This window comes from Triticum aestivum, chromosome 7A (assembly GCF_018294505.1).
Source record: "Triticum aestivum cultivar Chinese Spring chromosome 7A, IWGSC CS RefSeq v2.1, whole genome shotgun sequence".
In the NCBI taxonomy this organism is placed as follows: domain Eukaryota; kingdom Viridiplantae; phylum Streptophyta; class Magnoliopsida; order Poales; family Poaceae; genus Triticum; species Triticum aestivum.
Window position 1 is genome coordinate 731801244 of NC_057812.1, and position 21417 is coordinate 731822660.

The 21417-nt window shown below is 44.7% G+C and overlaps 1 protein-coding gene and 1 pseudogene across 2 annotated transcripts; one reads left to right on the forward strand and one right to left on the reverse strand.

Moving 5' to 3' along the window:
• Positions 1–711: 711 nt before the first annotated feature.
• On the reverse strand, positions 712–5679 carry LOC123153907 (probable LRR receptor-like serine/threonine-protein kinase At3g47570; annotated as a pseudogene).
• Positions 5680–10068: 4389 nt separating this feature from the next.
• Positions 10069–17051, forward strand: LOC123149797 (ent-copalyl diphosphate synthase 1, chloroplastic). Of its 2 annotated transcripts, none has more exons than XM_044569538.1 (14): positions 10069–10420; positions 11543–11647; positions 12773–13159; positions 13268–13451; positions 13530–13744; positions 13854–13974; positions 14084–14196; positions 14312–14538; positions 14812–14927; positions 15016–15114; positions 15194–15436; positions 15795–15921; positions 16017–16262; positions 16680–17051. In XM_044569538.1, the coding sequence occupies exons 3-14, from the start codon at positions 12901–12903 to the stop codon at positions 16902–16904; spliced, it is 2175 nt and encodes a 724-aa protein (XP_044425473.1). In that variant the 5' UTR covers positions 10069–10420; positions 11543–11647; positions 12773–12900; the 3' UTR covers positions 16905–17051. The 2 variants fall into 2 exon arrangements, with proteins under 2 accessions (XP_044425473.1, XP_044425472.1); XM_044569537.1 differs by lacking the exon at positions 10069–10420 and adding an exon at positions 10673–11228.
• The last annotated feature ends 4366 nt before the right edge of the window (positions 17052–21417 follow it).

Consider the following 21417-nt stretch of genomic DNA (forward strand, 5'->3'; position numbering starts at 1 on the left):
ATCTGAAAATCATTCAAGTTATCTAAATTCTAAATATATTGCCAAGGTATCAGTTCTATGTGCAGAGTAAGGCTTTTGCTTGTTGCATAGATATCAAACCATATATGCATGACAATGAGGGGCAAACTAATCAGCAATCACCAGATATTTACGTGACAATACATCTCATTGCGGGTACTCACAACTCTGTATGATGTGTTCTCATAACAAACTTCTGGGTTTGAGTTGGATCAAGATGCTGTGGTGCTCTTTAAGACGTACAAGTTGGAGGACTAAACAACGAGAGCAGTGTATCAACTTATGAAATGTAAATTTGTATTGCCCGTGTCAGTGAATCTATGCTGAATTTTATGTTTGATGACTGTACTAGAAATGGTCAACATGGGACTACAGAAGATTAGGTAGACCAACCGGCATTATTACCCTGTCCTATGGGTACACCCGAGGGTGCTTTGAAGGAGAATGTTAGCTCCACTAAGGAGTCTGATTAGCTTGAAGACAACCAGTACGTAATTTACCAGTTCTTAATACGGAACTTGACACATAAGGTGGAAAGGACAGATCAACAAGCTAGGCAAACATGACGAGCCAGAAACGAACAAACCAAAACCAAGCTTAGAATGCCAAACATATAACCTCCATGAAGCCAATTAAGTGTACATGACCTGGATGTTTCAGCATAAGGTCTTGCGTTATATACTGCCGACCTTGTTACTCCTTTTGTGTTATTCTAACATAGCTATCCCTTATCCTGTGAATCGCAGCAGCTGCATCTCCTATGCACATTCTCTTGGTGGGTGCATGCTTGCTGCATGACAGGGCAACCTCTATGACAGAGAACATGGCATTGCTGGTATGTTCCATTGTGTTGCTTCCATCCAGCAAACTACTGGCACTAGCTTCTTCAATGGACAGTAGGACTGGATCGACGATCTGCATCAGCATCCCTGGAAATGCATCCTTGGCATGTTTTTGCAAGGTCAACCCGTCCCTGAACATGTCATGAGTAGGTGCCTTGCCTATAAACAACTCGAGGATGGCACACCCAAAGCTGTATACGTCCCCACGTGAAGAAACTTGACCGCCTTCACCATATTCTACATTTGCATACATAAAAAGGTATGATTTTGCATACCTGCTAAATTTATGCTGTGGACTGTTTGATTTAATGTTAGAGAAAATTAAAGCTACCTGGAGCGACGTAGCCAATTGTTCCTCTTATTCCATTCGAGCTCTTTGAGTTAATCAGTTGCTCGGCTGCTGGTTCGGAAAGAATCTTTGCAAGGCCAAAGTTTCCAACATGAGCAACTAAATCCTCATTGAGAAGAATGTTGCTTGGCTTCAGGTCACAGTGAACTATTGGCGGTTCCCAGTTGTTGTGTAAATAATCTAGTGCATCCGCAATATCGACTGCAATATTTAATCTCTGCATCAATGTCAATCCTTGCAGTTGCCGTGATGCATCATGTACATCCGGATGTAACCAGCTGTCCAGGTTCCCATTGGGCATGAACTCGAACACAAGAGCTTTGAAGTCGTTTTGGCTTGAGTCAGAGCTTGAGCAGCAAGTTATGACACTGATCAAATTACGATGGCGAACCTTACTAAGTGCCTCACACTCAGCTAAAAAGCTTTTGGAACAACCAGTCTGTTGGAGATCAAAAACCTTCACCGCTACGGTGGTCATCATGTTGTTCAGCAATAAATGACACTTATACACTGATCCATGCATTCCTCTACCAATCAAATTGGCTGTGGCAAAGCCACCTGTTCCCTGGGCCAGTTCAACATAAGTAACTCTTGGATAATTGTCACCCATCAATTGGAATCCACTTGTGGATGTGGATTGAGCTTTTGTTTCCTTTCTCCTTGTGAAGAACACAAGCATCACACTCAAGCATAGAATTGCGCCAACAATTGGGATAGCTATTGCGATAATGAAATGGCGTTTCTTCTTGTGTTCCATTGATTCCAGCGGCGGGCATGGGGGCAACCGTAATTCTGAGTTACAACCACAAAGCCTCGAATTCCCTTCAAACAAAAATCCAGTCACATTACTGAACACACCCTGCGATGGAACTTTGCCATCCAGATTATTGAAGGACAAGTCTAACCGATACAATGATGCCATGTTTTGCAAGCTCTCAGGGATATGACCAGACAAGTAGTTGTGTGCAAGATACAATTCTTGAATACCGTCCATGAGTCCTAACTCTTGAGGAACCACACCAGAGAGTGCATTCTTGGAAAGATTTAGAAATGTCAAGCCCTGCATTTTGCTGATAGACGAGGGAATGGTACTATTGAAGTAGTTTTGGTCCAACTTGAGCTCTATCAAGCTTTGGCAATAGCTAAGTGTATCAGGTAGTGGTCCTGATAAGTTGTTCATGGATACATACATGTATGTAAGCTTTGTCAGACTGCCAACTTCAGGTGGAAGAGAACCAACCAAAAAGTTGTTTGACAAATCCAGTGTATTTGATAGGGTTGATAGGTTAAATATCTCTTTTGGCAATGTACCTGAAAACTTATTGTTTGAAAAGTCTGCTTCAGTTATCTCCTGGAGGTTCCCTAGGCCTGTTGGAAGGGCCCCCTTAAACTTATTGCTACCGGCTGAAAGAACTAGTAGCCGTGTCAAGTTCCCGAGGGAGGATGGCATGGACCCTGAAAATTGATTATTATTGAAATACAATTGCTGAAGCAAATTTAGCCTTCCGATGCTGTCAGGCAAGACACCAGTAAGTTGGTTGTGAGGGAAGTCCAACACATTTAGTCCGACAAGATTGCTTATTCCAAATGGTAATTTGCCAGAAATTTTATTAAATCCAAAAATAAATTGTTGGAGATGTGCTGATAGGTTGCCAACTGAGCTTGGCAGCATGCCACCTAGCATGTTGGCCTGGATGCTAAGGAACCTGAGGCGTGTGCAGTTTGTGAGGAATGTCATAAACTCCCAGTCCTGAGCAGTGGTTGCCATTAGCTGATTACTCTTAAAATTGAGGACTTCTGGGCAGAGCATTCCAATCTCAGGAGGAACTGTTCCGGTGATGTTGTTGAAGGAGATGTCGAGAAACCTTATCTGAGTTGCATTGACAAGAGAAGCTGGAAGGCTTCCTGTAAAGCTGTTCAACCCGAGGAACAGGCCCATGAGGTGCGGGATGTGATCCCCCAAGTCAGAGGGCAGTTTACCATCCAACTCATTGGCTGCCACACTAAATCCAACTAGAGATGAAAGGTTGAAGAGAGCTGTAGGGATGGTACCTGATAAATGGTTAAGTCCGAGGGAGACGTGTGTGAGGCTTTGATGAAAGGTTGATGAGGGCAGTTTACCTCTCCAGATGTATGATCTTGAGCTTTGACAGCCCTGCAAGCCAGGCAGGGATGTTCCCGGTGAAGAGGTTGAAGTCAAGATTGATAGCTTCAAGACCGGTGCAGTTGTTCAAGCCAGCGTTGTTCACATCACCATGAAATGAGTTGCCGGACAAATCAATGTGCCGTAAACGAGAAAAATAGCCGATCGACGAAGGCATTTCGCCGTTGAATTTGTTCTGGCTGAGGTCTAGGATCTTCAGGAACGTGAGGTTTCCGACCGATGGAGCGATTTTGCCGGCGAGGCCCCCCGAGGTGAGGTTAAGCGCTGCCACCCTGTGCTTATGCTTAAGGCTGCAGGTGACACCTGGCCAGGAGCAGAGAGCAGCGGTCGTGTGTTCCACGCAGCCAGCGCGCCTCGCTGGTCGCTCAGGCTCGCCTTGAAGGCCAGCAAGGCATCCACGTCGGGCTTGTCGTCGAGTGTTGTTGCTGATGCCGAGTGGAATGCGTAGGGCAGCAGAAGCAGTAGAAGATGAGGCCACATCGCCGATGACACCGAGAATGGTAGAATGAATGTAAGCTTGAGGCCGTTCAACATACCGTATAGTGGAACTGTGTACTCTTACATACATTATGTATGGTTATTATTAATCTGCCTAATTTACTGCAGAGCAGATAAATCATGTAGACCATTTCTTTTCGCTCCGAAATCATAAGCTGCACTAGCCGATTGTTTGGTCAAGGAGGAAGTCAAACTTGGTCCATTGGAGCAAGTTTTTTTTCTTTTTTCTTTTTTTTTAATTGAGAAAGAGGATAAACAACAGGCCTCTCTGGATTGGAGCGAGCTCCTTATCCGAAGCAACAGTGACCTAAAAAGATGTGCGCTCGGCTCACGCCGTATACATCGTCAGTCAGAAGATGGCCCGGCTCCGGTTGAGATGGTGGTAGGGACGGTAACTCACGGGCATCTGTCGGCGGTTAGTACGAGTGAACGACATAAACATGAGGCGTGGCCCCCTCCGGCCCTACACGGCTGCCACCCAGTAGCACACTACTCCCTCCGTTCCTTAATATTTGTCTTTCTAGGCATTTTAAATGGATTAAACATACGGATGTATGTAAACATATTTTAGAGTGTAGATTCACTCATTTTGCTCCGTACGTAGCCACTTGTTGCAATCTTTAGAAAGACAAATATTTGGGAACGGAGGGAGTATTTGCTTTCTTTTTTATATTTATTACTTCAAACCCCTAGCGTTCCTTTTTTTTTTGAGGTTTACCCGTATCGTTTCTAGACAAGTAGGTATAAGGTAAAGTCTTTTTTTTTACTCCAGCACGATCGCGACGAGCGCTCACACCGGAGACTCCTCTGGCGGTTGCTGCAACCGGAGCTATGTTTCTAAAACGCGGGTTATGTTGCAATTCTTGGCCTCTCAAGCTCTAATGATGTGTGCTCCTTCGACACTTTCTGCAATCGGGGATATATTTATGAAGCAAGATCCCTGTTGCAAAAGAAAAGATCTTCACCATCAGACCACTTTTTTTCTTCTGAAATAAGACCCTGTTGCTGAAAAAAAACTTCATCACTGAACCTTTTTTTTCTTCTTCTGAAACAAGACCCTTGTTAAAGGGACTTGTGGCCAGCGTGAGCGTTTGATCAGGATTGATCCGACGGCTACGCATGCAACAGGATTAAGTGTGTAAACTACAAGCGAAGGCGCCTTAAATGAAGACGCTTTTGGCTGTCGCCGATGACCATCCACGAGTGTGGCATCCTTCCCTTCTCACGTGCCTTTCCGTAGCGCGTAGTCAACCTGAAGGACCTTAAGCAAATAACACAACAGACTCTCAGTTGTGCAGGCAATCTGCTCCACTCTACTCTCAAATTTAAGATATATCTCAGAGACAATTACCAAGATAACAGAGTCTCAACCTAGCCATTTCAACTAAGCTAAATAATGGACATCTACTGGTAACTCACCTGCACATTGCATCCAATGAATCTCTTTCCAGTATCAACTCCTTCAAAAGCCAGACATTTCTTCGGCCTTTGCTTCTACAACATGCGATTCGGCACATCATCCACAACAACACCGTTGTAAAGCGGCTCAGGAATGATGTCTGGTGTCTCCTGCGTACATTGCAAGCTAGATCAACGACATATTCCATGTAATCTGTGCAGCAAAGCTCAAAACAAGAAAAAAAATCCCCAAATCCAAGAACCCTAACCCTAACTATTCAGAGAGGAGCCAATCTTACAAAGTAGTCCATGTCCATGAAGTCGTCGCCCATGTTGATGTCGTTGTCACTGCTCTCTTCCGCATCCTTCCACGACGACATGTTCACCGGCGACGAGAAAGGCAACGACATGGTCGAGTAAAGAGAGGAGAACGAGTTGGAGAGTGAGGGAGAGGGAGTTAGCCGTCTCGAGTCATTTTGACCCGGTCAGAACGTCAGCCTCTAACGTCCGTGAGCACGGGCGCCGTCTGTCGGCTGCCGACGTGGCCCCGACGGGTGGGCCTGTCTTGTCATAAATCCGTTCAAGACGTAATGATTGGCGACTTGGGTCTTTTGAAACAACCAACCCTCGAAAGTGGGAGTTATAAAGAAAATTTTAAAGGCGGTAGTTTTTTGGAAACCTAGCCCGAGTTGTGGTAGGTTTATGCTATTTACCAAAGAAAAAAAGAGCAAGTAATAAGGCTTTGTTGATTTCCAAAAAAAAACTATTATTTTTCTTCTTATATTTAAGTCGGCCTTTTAGCCATCCGACATCTAAGCATTGATATTCGTGTATTTGAAAAATGTCAATCATGTATTCGAAAAATGTAAAACGATTATAAGGAAAATGTTCCTACTGTGCATGTGGCGGAGTGCGGCGGGCATTTTTTTAGAAAAATGATTTTTTTTAGAATACCATGAACATTTTTTGTAATTATGAACGTATTTAAAATCACATTTTTTTTTCAATTTTCAATTTTTTCTTCAAAAAAAAGCGAACAAAAGCTGAATTTCTAACAATTTTGGATTTTTGGAATGTTTTATTAAATACTTAATTTTTTGAAAATACGAACATTTTTCAAAATAGTGAACATTATTTGTAAACATGAGCAATTTTTCAAGTTGTGAATACTTTTCGAAAACGCAAACAATTTCTGTGCAAACCAAGATTCCCAGCATGGCAAGCATCCAAACGGCCCAAAACGGCATCCAGCGGGCCTGGCTGAGGTACATGTAGACTACCAAACACCTCCCTAGTGGATTCGATTCCAACATCGATTTGTAAGTGCCGCCATCCAGTCGAATAGTTTGAATTTGGGTGGCACCCATGAAGTCTTGACCAGATCACCCAACCGCGACGAAGAGCTGCTTTGCCATTTTTATTTTCAGACCATTTCCATCATTGCACATCTTCTTCCTTAATTCAACATGGCGGATCAGAAGGAATTGAAAAGATTGTGACGAAGTTAGATCATTGATGTCACGCGTCCAACAGTTTCTTTGAAGACCCATGGCAATGGTGCGCTCCCGTGTGGTTTCTCTCCGAACGAATTCCATCGACTCAAGGAAGAACACGCGAGCACACTGTTTTTAACACTATACCATCACAGATGCTCGCATAGACGTACATACACTCATATTTATGAACACACACGCACACTCTACCCTTATGAGCACCTCCAAGATACTGAGATGGCACAACATTTAAACCCTCTAGCTTTCAACTAATCGGGAAAAAAACACCTCCGACTTTTGGGTGGGTGGGGGGGGGGGGAATCGGATGGTGGGGGGGGGGGGAATCGGATCGGTCCGCCAATTTTTAGAAAACAATGCCTCCAAACCTTTTGAAATTTCAAAAAACGCCGCAACCAACTTTCAAAATTAGACCCCCGACCCCCCAAAACCTTTCCATACATGTCGTAAGGCCAACTCCACCGTGCGACCCTATCTTGTCCGGCCCCATCTGTTTGGGGTAAAACAGACAAAGGATGCGGCCCAGCGCGCGACGGCCCGGACCCATCTTGTTCATTTTGTGTCCGGGCCGACCCATTTCAAGCACAAACTTACGCCGGGTTTGGGTCGCGACGGACACCAAACGGACGCGCGCCTCGTCCGCGTCGGGGTCTCGTGGCAGGCGGCCACCTACCTCCCACCCGCCCACATCAATGCGCACGAGCGGGCGACCCCACCTGTCATCTGCACGTCGAACGGTCGCCGTCCTTCTTTAAGTGGGAGGCTTGGACGGGCCGTCGTCCACACTGCCCCACGCCACCCCGCGGCCAGAGGCGGAACCAGGATTTCCGAAAGCCTAGGGCTAAAACTAAGCTGCTATAAATAACGCCAAATGCCACACATACAAATTCAATGCTATAAGCATGAAATATGTATTCTAATGTTGTAAGAGCAAATTTGATAAAACATATAAACAATTTACAAGGATGCATCATTGCAAATGTAGGTACCAAATTAATGAAGACGTAAAGTAGTAAATATAAAACTGAGTATTTGGAATCAGTACACTTACTAAGTCAAATTCTTAATACAAAATTTTACCAAATAAGAATATAATATACCATTATCACGAAGTGCATGACGTAGACATGTAGTAGCCCCTTGCATTTCCTCATTTTGTGATAGCATAGTATGATCTTTATATCGTCAATGCTTAGATGTAGACTGGTTGGACGTTGCTTGAAAAAGATGTAATTGCTCAAGTCCACTTGATCTTTGGTTTATAATTCCCGTTGATAATATAATTGATTGACGTTACACAATTTGACATTATTAAATAATTGATTTATACTGATACATAAAAAATAAGGAAGAAAATTAGATCACACGTGGCAGAAATTACCTTTCCAGCCGGTTTGGTAGTGTAAGGCTGGGAATAGAGCAGTAGATGGCAAAGCAGATCTGAACTGGAACAAAAATTAGACGGCGCAGCCATGAGCGAGGGCTTGGTCAGCCGAGCTGATCGAATCGCTCGGCGATTCATTTGCTTTCACCGATTGGTTTTCAATCTTAGGTGCAGCCGAGCAGGTAGAGAGCTTTTCCTTTTGAGAAACAGTTGGAGAGCTTAGTGGGCTGAGAAACTTGGAGATCTATGGGCTGAAGCCTGCGGATGGGTATACATGCCTGGGGCTGGGCCTTTAAAAGGTTAAAATTCTGAACAAAATTTACTAAGGCTATAGGTACTAGTTGGGCTACGCCTGGGGCTATAGCCCCAGTTGCCCCGGGCCCAATTTCATCCCTGCCCGCGGCCTTCTCGAAACCCGACAACGCCGAATCCAAATCCTAGCCAAGAACTCGCCGTCCGGCCGCCTGCAGCCATGGGCCTCTGGAATTACGGCCGCAAAGGCAAGCACGACCGCGAGGCCGGTTCCTCGTCGGGACGCCGCCGCGGCTCGGTGAAGAAAGAAGAGCCCGCGTCGCCATCGCCACCATGTCGGGCCCCCGCGCCGCCCGCCTTCTTCATCGCGCCCGCCGCCGGCTCGCGCGACCGACACTATATCGAGGCGGCCGTCTGCCGCCGTTATTGGGAGACGAGGACGCCGCTGCCCTGGAGTGACGCCCACCTCCCCAATAACTGGCATCTGTCGGCCGACCGCATGCCGATCCCGCCCGTCCCGCAGAGCGGCCGTGCGCGCCGCTAGGAGATCGAGCGCCGCCGCCGCCTTCTCCCGGACGACCTCTACCACGACGAGAGGTACGCCCCCGACTCGACATTGGGGAACACGTGGTTCCGCGATAAGCACGACGTGCGACGGGCGTCGTTCTTCGCCGGCACGTCGACGGGGCCGCGGCGGCCGCGTGAGCCCTGAGCGGCTCCCCAGGCGCGCGGGTCCGCGGCCTGACGCCCAAGCCGTCGCCGTCGCCATCTCCATCGCCACCCCCACCTCCTCGCATGACGGTGGAGGAGGAGGCCCGGCTCATGGCGCGTGTGCTGGAGGACTCCATGCACACGCACGATGAGCGCCACTGGGCGGACCTCGAGGCGACGATGGCCCTCTCCGCGGCCGGCGACGTCGCCATCCCCGAGGAGCCGCCGGTGGCCGCGTTGCACCCTGACCTGATGGGCCAGGGGTGGAGCTGGTCGTGCTCCGCTGAGCAGATGGCGGCTGCCCTGGGGGCCGTGAACTGGTGCCTCACGCCGCCGCGGTCGCCGGAGCGGGAGGCCTCGCCTCGGGAGGAAGTGGTGCAGGCACCATCGGCCACCTTGCAGCCCGCCGCCCCCGTGCACCACGGACCGCTGGCCCACCTGTGGACGCCGCCGGAATACATCGACCTCGTCAGCGACGACGACGACACCGGCGGCCAGTGAAGGCGGCGACGGCCATGGCATCGACGGGCGCGGCAGGAGCGTGCACGCGGGAGGCGTTTTTTTGGTTTTATGTTAATTATGAACTGGGCCGTTTAAGTAGACTGAACTGGGCCGTTTTGTGGCCGTAACCCCTATATATGTTTTATGTTTTTTTAACTGCATTTATTTACCTTTTTAGTCATTTCAATTAAGTTTTTAAATTATTTTTATTCACGTCCATCCCGGACAGGTTTTAGGGTGTGGCCGCGCGTTGGGCGCATCCACAACCCATCGAACAAACACGGACGTGGGCGAACCCAGGGATAAAATCCGGTCAAACCGGACGTCCGTTTAGAGTCGCGCGATGGAATTGGCCTAAAAATAGGCGAGCCGTGGCGGACAATGGCCAAAACGCCACGCGCCGCCGCCCAAACCCGAAATCCGGCGGCTCGCAACAAAGGAAAAGAGGAAACTAGCGCCGAGTTTCGGGGAGGGATGGCACGACGCGGGGTCCACCCTGGCGAGCGGCGCGGCTGCGGTCGAAAAAACAGAGCTTTTCCCTCCGTCCCCTCCCCGTCCCGATCCATCGATCCCCCGCCCGCCGCCTCCCCCGGCGCCGAGGCGCTCCAGCACTGATGGCGGGAGCCCGTGGCGCGGCCGCCCGCCCGCCGCCCCACGCGCGACGGCGACCCCGAGGCCGCCCTCGCCGCCGGCCTCGGGGGCGGCGTCCCCTGCCTCCGCCGGGCGGCCGCAGCTGATCTCCGCCGGCGGCGCGGCTTCCTCCGAGCGTCCGCGCGGCCAGGCACGCCCAAGGTAGCACACACACAACCTACCCCCGCCCCGCACGCAGATTAGCCATAGCTCATGCCATGTGTTTGTTCCTCGTTCCGTCTCGTGCCGCCACCGAACATAATCAGCAAGGAAGCAACACGTACGCGCGCAGATCATCCACGCGCGTCCCTTTTTCCCATTCCGCTCCGGAACGGCAGAATTCAGAGGAACTGAAGCGGATCAGTTACCGGCTAAAGAGTGAAGAAAAAGGATCTGGCTCCCTTCCCGGGCCGGCTATGGGGTGGCATCTTGGCGTGATGGGGCGGAGCATCTCACCCTCGCCCTCACACCACCCGTTCCGCAAAGCTTTTTTGTCCACCACCAGAGGCCTTTGCCGCGCAGGAATCATTCCCTTCTCCCACACTCGTCTCCCCCTTTTCCTTTGTGTTCTAGTATCTACTCCCCCCGTTCCAAAATAGATAGTACAAAGTTGAGTCATCTATTTTGGAACGGAGGTAGTATGTATCCTTTTATATATGCATTGCAATCACATTGCACGGCACACATACATGTCCCTCCTGAGTAACCCCGTGCCGTTCTTCGCTCATTCCTTAGCTGCCACCCTTACCCCTTCTTTGCTTTATCACCAATCATCGTCATCATCATTATCGACAACTCGTCATCATTCTTAACACTCGGCGCTCTGAGGGATTAATTGGAGGAGTGCTGTTCATTGCGGACTGAGGAACGTGCAGTGCAGAATCCAGCATGCAGCCACACCTCTTGCCGCCGGCATGGCTGCCATTGGGCTACGGCCATGGATTGCGGCCGCGTGCTCTCGTCGTCAAAGGTGCTCAATTGACGTCGCTTTCTATCGTGCTTTTGGCACAAGGCGCTGGTTTCCCTGTCGTATGATGTTTCGTGTGTACCGCGATTAATTATGTGGATCTAGCGGTTCTTCGTGTGCCGGCCACGTCTGCGGGGATACGGCTGCAGGAGTTCCTGTCTGTCATTAACACACGCGAATTGTGATGCCTGCAGCTCGTGACCGTTTCGCCCTGTCCACCGCAGGCAAATGTCGGGATGCTGTGTTGAATTTGAACGAAACCGACATAGGCTCTTGTCGTGAGATTGATTCTGATCGCTTTCTCTTTGAACAATCAGGTCCATGCCGTTTCCACGGCAAAGGAGATGCTGCCCTTGTGGAAACCGCCGGCTCGCGTGTCGCTCTCCAGATTGCGCAGGCCACCAAAGTATCCAGTGCTAATGGTATTGTTGCCTTGACTCGGTCTGCGACCCAGTGACCTTGTGTTTGTTTTATGCTTCTGTTCTCTCCATCGCTCGCTTTAGTGTCACTGTCTACTGTTAGCTAGCACTGGGAAAGTATCATAACATTACTAATTTACTAATTAATCTCAGCTGGCCATCTCCCGTTTCTACTGTCTGTTGTTTTGCTATCTGCCATCATGCCAGCCTATGTACTCCAATCTGTAGGCAGCTAATTAGTACATATATTTTTTTAGTCCTTTTTATTATGTTCCTCTTTAGCGAGTACACGTCACATAATTAACATATTTGGAGCTCAATTACACATGCTGCTACTCATTTACCCAAGGAACGAATGGCCTCTGGTGAGTTGGTACGTGCTATACCAATTATAGCACACATAATTAGCAGGCGAGACATGAACAAATGATCAGTCAACGAATCAGGAGTTGATAGGATCCGGATTTTCGGAACACACAACACATTAATTAGTAGGTGAGACAAGAACAAATGATCTGTCAACGTCTCTAGGTCCTTTTTACAAAACGACACGACATGCCATTTGTCGCCAAGAGGAGTCGCACTTATACTGATAGAGTGCACAGAAACATGAGAAAAGGGTATACTAGAGAGAAGGCTAGGATTAAGATTTTTTCTTTTGGAGCACACAACACGTTAACTAGTAGGCGAGACAACGGTTCATCAACGACTATTTTTTTGGCATCAAGAAGAGAAGGAACCCGAACCTATATGAAGTTCACTTTAGCACAATGATGTAGCTTTCTTACCAGATCCCAAAGCATCAATTATACAAAAGAATGCTTCTGCAGTTTAAAGTCAAGTCTGATGATAGAAAGATTCTCGACCTACTATTGTTCTCGTTACCGTCAGTGTCACTGCCATCGTTCTTTCATCAGCAGATCAGCTAATAAAATCCTAGGTGAACTTAACCCAATCTCAGTCTGTATAGCTTGAATTTAATTTACAATCATGTAAACTGGACCTGGAGCTGAAATTTGGTAACATGTTAATGCACATGGAGGCATTATTATTCTAGTTAATTCAAAATGAATGTGATGTCTTACGCTGGATACATTTAATCATTTGTGTGTTTCGACGTAACTGCAGGGTTGCAAACGAACCTTGTCAGAAACGATATTCAGATTCTAGAACGGACTGAGGAACCATGTGAACTCGACGACTACTGTGTGATTCCCGGGACAGAGTTCGAGCAGGCACTGGTCGACCAAGTGAGGATGATGCTGGGGTCAATGAGTGACGGCGAGATCAACGTCTCGGTATACGACACCGCCTGGGTCGCTCTGGTGCCGAGTCTGGATGACAGTGACAGCCCCCAGTTTCCCACCACCCTCCGGTGGATTCTTGACAACCAGCTCCCAGACGGCTCCTGGGGAGACGCTGCCCTGTTCTCCGCCTATGACAGGGTCATTAACACCCTTGCCTGTCTCGTGGCTCTCACAAAGTGGTCTCTTGGCCCTGATAAATGCAGGAGAGGTATTGCAAATCTACAAACTGATACACGCAACTGTTCTGCTAAAGTACCAAATGAAGCAAGGTCTTTCAACTAAATCTATGCATGATGCATCCTGGTTTTCTTTTCAGGGCTCTCTTTTCTAGAGGAGAACGTGTGGAGGCTAGCTGAGGAAGACCTAGAGTTGATGCCCATTGGCTTTGAGATCGCGTTCCCTTCTCTCCTGGAGGTGGCCAAGAGCTTGGGCATTGGGTTCCCGTATGACGACCATGCTCTGCAGCGCATATATGCCAACAGAGAAGTGAAGCTCAAGAGGTACCCCTATATCCCCTTTCATGCCAGAGATGCAGATTACTTCACAGTTTTCCTAGTTAATTATTAATTACTTCGTAGGATTCCGGTGGAGATGATGCACAGGATTCCAACGTCGATCCTGCATTCCCTTGAAGGGATGCCTGTGGTGGACTGGCAGAAAATCCTCAGGCTCCAGTCTACTGATGGGTCCTTCCTCTATTCTCCCTCGGCTACAGCCTATGCTCTCATGCAAACTGGTGACCCGAAATGCTTCGAATACATCGACAGAATCGTCAAGAAATTCAACGGAGGAGGTAAGAGATCCATGACCATTAACTACACTAATATTGGATGGGATTGAGTTCTTTTTTTGGGTAATTCCTGATCCTGTGTGCATTGTTCATCTTGATTGGCACATTTCAGTTCCCAATGTTTACCCGGTCGATCTCTTTGAGCGCATCTGGGCCGTCGATCGATTGGAGCGTCTTGGAATCTCGCGCTATTTCAAGCAAGAAATCAAACAGTGCTTGGACTATGTTCATAGGTTTAATTTCTCCTTCATAACTGTGTGTTGTTAACAATAGCATGGTAATCTTAAACTTTTGGTCGCTTCATGAGGAAAGTTTCTTCTAACCTCTATACTCACTCTTTAGGCACTGGACTGATGAGGGGATTGGCTGGGCGAGGAACTCCACTGTAATAGACGTGGATGACACATCCATGGCATTCCGGCTGCTGCGGCTACATGGATACAATGTCTCCCCGAGTATGACCCCCTTTTCCCTGCAAACTCAAATATTGTATCGTGCTGTACATACTCTGCAGAGTAATAATAATTATTTCATGTCACAAACAAAACTGACATTTTGATTCATTCACAGGTGTATTTGAGAAGTTTGAGAAGGACGGGGAGTTCTTCTGTTTCGTCGGGCAGTCAACGCAAGCAGTCACTGGGATGTACAACCTGAACAGGGCCTCTCAGGTAAGGTTCCCCGGAGAGGACTTGTTGCAGCGTGCAGGGAGATTCTCATATGAGTTCCTTAGAGAAAGGGAAGCCCATGGCACGATTCGAGACAAATGGATCATTGCTAAGGATCTACCAGGCGAGGTAAACACATCCATCCTGCCAATCAATCGGTTTAGATGGACTAGGAAGTAAACATAACTCTCACAATCTTTGGCTTGATTGCTGACGACACTTGATAGTTAATTTTTTTTGAAACCCTTAAAGAATTGTACTTGATATTTCCATATACAATATGACTATTTTAAACACTCTCTTGTTAGCATATTAAAAAAAATTATTATCTTATTATTGTGAAACAAAATAACCTTATCTGGATACGAACAAGAATATAAATACCTTTATGTATGATTATAGGTAAAATATACACTGGACTTCCCATGGTATGCAAGCTTACCGCATGTAGAAGCAAGAGTCTACCTAGATCAATATGGTGGTGATAATGATGTCTGGATTGGAAAGACACTCTACAGGTAAAAAATGGTTGAATTCCAACAATTGGTTAATTTCATACTCGTTGAGGAAAGATCCCAGAGTTGATATGCTGAATGGTTTTGGCAGGATGCCACTTGTGAACAACAACACCTATCTTGAGTTGGCAAAGCGTGATTTCAATCGCTGCCAAGTCCAACATCAGCTAGAGTGGCATGGCCTACAAAAGTACGCATTAATCTCACATAACATTTTGCTAATTACGTCTAATTTTTTTCCTGCATAACATGTCTTTCTATGTATTTAGGTGGTTTACTGAGAATGGGCTCGAAATTTTTGGGGCGACTTTAAGGGATGTTTTGAGAGTTTATTTTCTAGCCGCCGCTTGCATTTTCGAGCCAAGCCGTGCCATCGAGCGACTTGCATGGGCCAAGGTGTCAGTGCTGGCCAACATTATTACTAAATACCTTCGTAGCAATTTTTTGGGTAATGAAATGATGGAACGGTTTATGCATGGTGGTATCTATGAAGGAAATAGTAATATATCATGGTAAGCACATTAACTGAGCATCACTACTCAATCTAAACCATCGCACCAAATGATAAGTATTTACATGCTTAACTGGATCCCTTTGACCAATTGTTCTTTTGATAAGAAAAATGGCAAACTAATACTAGTAATTTGGTAGATGATTTCCACAGGTGGACAATTGTGATGCAAACATAACATCCACTATCTAGAAATTAAGACCTTCAAACTTGCATATGTAGCTTCATTTTTTGCTTACAAGAGATGATGTAATCTTTAAACACTACTATTTAATGTCTTTATGAAAACATGGACTTCCATTTATAATGTCTTTTCACTTTTTTTAATATGGTTCACATGACACAATTTGTCCATCCAGGCGTAAAGGAGATGCAAAAGAGGACATTCTTGTGGGGGCACTTGAGCAGCTTATTGATTTATTGGCACAAGAGGCACTACCTGTTGGTGAAGGACCAACGTACATCAACAATTTGTTACGCTGTGCTGTAAGTTGAACGACCAATTGCACCTTTTATTAGAGTTATTAATTGCCAGAATGTTCTCTTGGTAAACATTCTAATATATTTCTTTGGACCTCTAGTGGATCGAGTGGATGATGCAACAGAAAAACAGAGAGGATGACACCTGCATTTCAGGTGTTGTTCAAGCAGGGCCATGCATGGTTCACGATAAACAAACATGTTTGCTTCTAGTGAAAATTATTGAGATTTGCGGTGGACGAAGTGGTGAAGCATCATCGATGATAAACACCATGGATGGTTTTTGGTTTATTCAACTTGCGTCCTCTATTTGTGACAACCTTCACCACAAGATGTTACTTTCTGAGGTAGTTCTTTTACGCTCAAATAATATATTTTTTGCCATATTTTCTAGTGAACTTTGTGATACGTACATGGTTGATGGTGTTTTTCCCATTTGAAGAACTGAACACAATGACAGATCACTGAAGTATTCTCACCCTTTCTTGGTTACTTGCGTGCAATGAATAGCCCACATGTGTAAACTGAAGCATGCTCTGAAGCAAGCTCCAAAACATTAGGGATCTCATGCTAGTTTTGGCTTGTAAATTAGCTTATAATAACTTATTTTAATTCGGCGCTAGAATTTATCGTCTTTTTTTTTTGTATCTGCTCCATGCAAGCAATATTCCCATGTACATACCAACTGTGAATCAACACGTTTTCGTTAGAAACAGAGCCACACATCTGACATCTGTCAAACTAACTATGCAATTTATTTACAGGACACCAAAAGGAGCGAGGCGACAATGAGCCACCTGGACGAGAAAATTGAGGCGGGTATGCAGCAACTCACCCAGAACGTCCTCCGGGCGCACGGCGATGGAGCGAGCAGTGAGCCAAAGCGTACCTTGTTGAGCGTCGTGAGGAGCTGTTACTACGCCGCTAACTGCCCTCCCCATGTATTCGATGGACATGTCTCCAAGGTCATTTTTGAACATGTGTTTTGAAGGAAAGAAAGAATAAATTGTCCTGCAATGGTAGGAATGAGTGGAGGTGGGATCTGTATGTACTGTCAATGTTTTTGAGTCGACTAGTCATTCTGGGGTTGTACATATACATATTTTAGAGTGTAGATTCACTCATTTTGCTCGGTATGTAGTCCATATTGGAATCTCTAAAAGTCTTATATTTAGAAACTAAGGGGATACTTATTAATAGTCTGTAATACAAACCTGACCATCAATAAAATTACCATAGTATATGATATACTTATTAATAGTCTCTAATAAATAAATTATAGTCGTTCGACTAAAAAACCACGACTAGTCGTGACTGGTCGATCGAGTCGCTCGACTGATCCAACTAGTCGAGTCGACATCTTGAGTCAACTTGGCAGTTGCGACTCGAGTCGAAGACTAGTTGCTTGACTCAAAAACAGTGTGTGCTGTACATGGAAATAATGCTGCAAGGAGTGCTAGTGGGAAGGAAAATTGTCAAGTTGGATTAATTGTTAGGTTGTATATGTTGCAGTTCGTGTTTGATTATCTCTTGATCAGAGGATGCAACCCCAACTGTAGGATGCACCCTTGACGCACATCACACTCCATTTTTGTTTTTGAGGGGATCGAGCTCCAGCTAAATGAACTAACTAATTGCCCGTGTTGGATTAACATCGATTATGTATAATATATAGAAAACTCATGTACATTAGATGGTATTGTAAATTTGATTTACTGTTGGAGACAATTTTTGGTTGGTGATTGATTTAATTTTTTATGGCAGTGGATCTGCTGGGAAAACACGTGAGTGCATACTAAGAAAGAAAGAAGATGTGATCAAACTGGATGACGTTGTAGTTGGTAAAAGGAAATAGAGAATCGTGAAAAAAATACTTCAATCTATGGGGCCCTGGTGGGACGTACAAACTCCCCTTTAATACTAACTAGCTAATTGTCTGTGCGTTGTAACGGGGCACCACATTTTAATGGTTTAACACCACATATACCTTTAGAATACTCATGTACATTAGACTGTATTGTCGATTTCATTTACCATTAAATAATTCCTCCTCCACCACCAACCCCTCTCCCTTTCTCTTAAAAAAACGAAGACTTGATTAACCTTGAAGAAATAAACCCGTTGTTAGAGGGAAGGATGGACCTGCATGCGTGGGTTGTAACGGACCGATTTCCCCGGTTTTCTTGGCGTTCTAAGCGTGGGATGAAGGTGGTCGAAGGTTGAGTGAAATGGAAACGTTGTCTCTTTTCTTGGAAGTGTAGACTGATTGATTTGCGTGTATGGTAGTGAGTCTGTTGGGCTATCGGAGGGTGGATATGATTAAGTGCAAAAGCTATATATCGCTTACTGTGATACATATGATAGCCTCGCCTATATGGAGCACTACAGTGGGCCGGCCCAAGAAGCGGTTTCGAGAAAATGGTTTCTCGAACCTTCCACCCGGTTCCGGCCCGGTTTGGAGAAAGTTATACTGGTATTTTTCTTTGTTTTTTTATCTTTTATGTCTTTTTCTCTATCATTTTTTTCTTTTTCTTTTTTTGAAAATACATCTCACATTTTCTAAATATACATAGAATATTTTTTGTATACAAATCGAACATTTTTAAAATATACATTGAAAAGTTTCTAAATACATGTTGATTATTTATCGGATGCATGTTGAAAACTTGTAAAATACACATTGGACATCACTTAAGTGCACATAGAAATTTTTTCAAGCACATGTTGACCATTTTGTAAAAAGTTATGAACATTTTTTTCTCAAAACATGCAAACACTAGTTAAGTGTTAGAACAATTTATATATGTTACTAATGTTTTTAAAAATCATGTGAACAATGTTTTACATTTCATGAACATTTTTTTTAAAATGCCATGAAAGTTAATTTTAAAAGTTATCCACCCTGCGGGAACTAGGATCATGAAACATAATTTTTACCAACACACGAATAGGTAGATATCATGAAGCGCAAAAGTTATATATCGCTTACTGTGATACATACAGTAGCCTCGTCTACACGAGAGCGCTAAACTGGGCCGACCTAAGAAGCAGTTTTCGGAAACCGGTCGTGGAACCTTCCGCCCCGTTTTGGCTGGTTTGGAGAAGGTTCTACGTGCTTTTTTCCCTTTAAGATGTGTTTTTATCTATCATTTGCTTTTTCAAAATACATGTCATGTTTTTCTGAATACACATTGAACGTTTGTTGTATAGAAATCAAATATTTTTTATACACGGTGCACATTTTTAAACACACATTGAAGTTTTTTTTCGAAAAATTCATTAACATTTTATAAAACATGCAAACATTTATTAAGTGCTAGAACAATTTTTAAATTTCATGACCATTTTTATACGTGATGAATATTTTTTAAATTACACAAGAAATTTTTTCTATTTCATGAGCATATTTTAACAATGTCATGCAACATATTTTAAAATGCGTGAACTGATTTGAATGACACGAGTATTTTTTTGCAAGGTACACAATTGTTTTTCAGAAATCACACAAAAAAATTACATCTTCATGAAAATTTTAATAAGATGTCATGGAAAATTTTTTAGATGCGTGAACATTTCTTAAATGTCACGAACATTTTTTGAATCAACTTCAAAAAAATGATCGACGTGTTTTTTACACTGGATTACAATTTTTTTCTAATTGCATGGTGAAGATTTTTTAAAATTTCAGCAGTATAATGTCTGGAATATATATATTTAGAATATTCGAAAATATAAAAAAGAATAAAAAGAGCAGAACAAACTAATGAGTGAAGTAGAGTGCTAATGGGCCAACCCTCTAGCGCATCGCTTGAGGCAAGGCTACACTCGGTCTCGAGTGAAGCATACTTAGAAGCAGCAATGATGAAGGCATACTATTGAGTAGAGTGGACCTACCTTGAATCCGCTCTGTTGAAAATGGTTTTTAAACCAAGCTGGGTTTCTAAGATAACAAATTATGTCTTGATAATTTCATTTAATGTTTTGGTGAATGGAAGCAACCTGGAGGGTTTAGAACAACTAGCCATGTACACCCCTTTTAAGTTTTCAGTTGGAAACAACCATTCTATCTACTCTATTTTGGGATGACAATTGGCCACCATAGGATAATCTACTCAGAGCGCTGCATCCTGCTTGGTTAACCCACTGGATATTATCTTAGATCTTAAATAGCGTGACTAGAACATGGAACACGGAGCGATTGTTAGAGCATATGTAGGAACCTGATACAAAGTCATTTTCAACATCTCCCTCAGCTCTTGGAATATCATTGATAGCTAGGCATGACATTACTAACGTAGTGGCATTTTTTGTATGATGTACTTGCCGGCCGCTGGTGATACAAAAAGGAGGAGGCTGGACTGGCTTGAGGGATGAGCGACATTGTGAGACCAAGGCGCAAACCAAGGCAATGGAAATTGCTTTGGAATATCAAAGTTTTGGAAGTTGTTGAATATTTTTCTTAGAGGTTACCATGGAATTCTATCCCTACTGGTCATGTCAGACTCAAGAGGAATATGTTGGACATTGATGTTTGCTTGATATGCAATGGTGCACAAGATACGTGGCGACATACTCTAATAGATTGTAACCGGGCAAAGTGTGTCTGGTCCCTTCTTGACGAAGATCTAGTTGAGCACTTGATTGCATGCAAACAGTCAGATGCAAGGTTGTTGTTGCTTGATCTCAGAGAGTCATCAAATGCTGGTGATTTCACTAAAGCTTTGGTTAGCTTATGAGCTATTTGGTGGCCGTGACGCAAAACGATACATGAACACTAGTTCCAATCCTCACTATCAACATTGTGCTTTATCCAGAAATATTTGGCGACCTTGCTTTGTTACCTTAGCATGCCAAGAATGTGAATCCATCTAGACATTTGCAAAGGATAAAACGTTGGAAGCCAACCTCACAAAATTTCTCTAGGATGAACAGTGATGTGCCCGTTTCCAAGAATCAAGAAAAGGGTGCCATTGCTACACTGTGTCGTCACGAGCAGGGAACATATCTAGTGCTTCGATTATGGTTTTGTTGAAATTAACTGTACATGAGATTATGAAATGTCATGGAGCGAGTGCCTGAATTTCCCCTCTGATATGTATTTGAGAAAAGTTCAAGCGGCGACATATTGCATGGCAACCGTGAAACATTTGAAGGAACAATATTGTGGCTCTAGCACCATGATTATTGAAGAAATCAAACCAAAGATTGAAGACCTTAAAGAAACCAGGATTGAGCATGAAATGAGAGAAGCTAATTCTGAGGCACATGATCTGGCTAAGGCCGCGCCATCCATTGCTTGTATTTCAAACTCTATAATAGTTTAATAAAGTGTTTTAACCCTTAAAAAACAGTCCATGCATAGGGCGGGGTAAGAGACATCACGCACCCGTCCCCACCTAATGGGTCATCCCACTTGGGGCTTTCTTGTGCAATTGTTTTATTTGATTTCTTTTCTTTTCTTTTATCTTTTCTATTCATACTTTTTTTATCTTTTTTTTGTTT

Excerpts from the sequence above, each read along its gene's own strand:
- LOC123149797 (XM_044569537.1), top strand. The coding sequence starts at position 11,147 with ATGCAGCCACACCTCTTGCCGCCGGCATGGCTGCCATTGGGCTACGGC. Across the intron at positions 14,197-14,311 it reads TGGATACAATGTCTCCCCGA|GTGTATTTGAGAAGTTTGAG; the intron begins GTATGACCCCCT and ends ATTCATTCACAG. Across the intron at positions 15,115-15,193 it reads GAGTGGCATGGCCTACAAAA|GTGGTTTACTGAGAATGGGC; the intron begins GTACGCATTAAT and ends CTATGTATTTAG.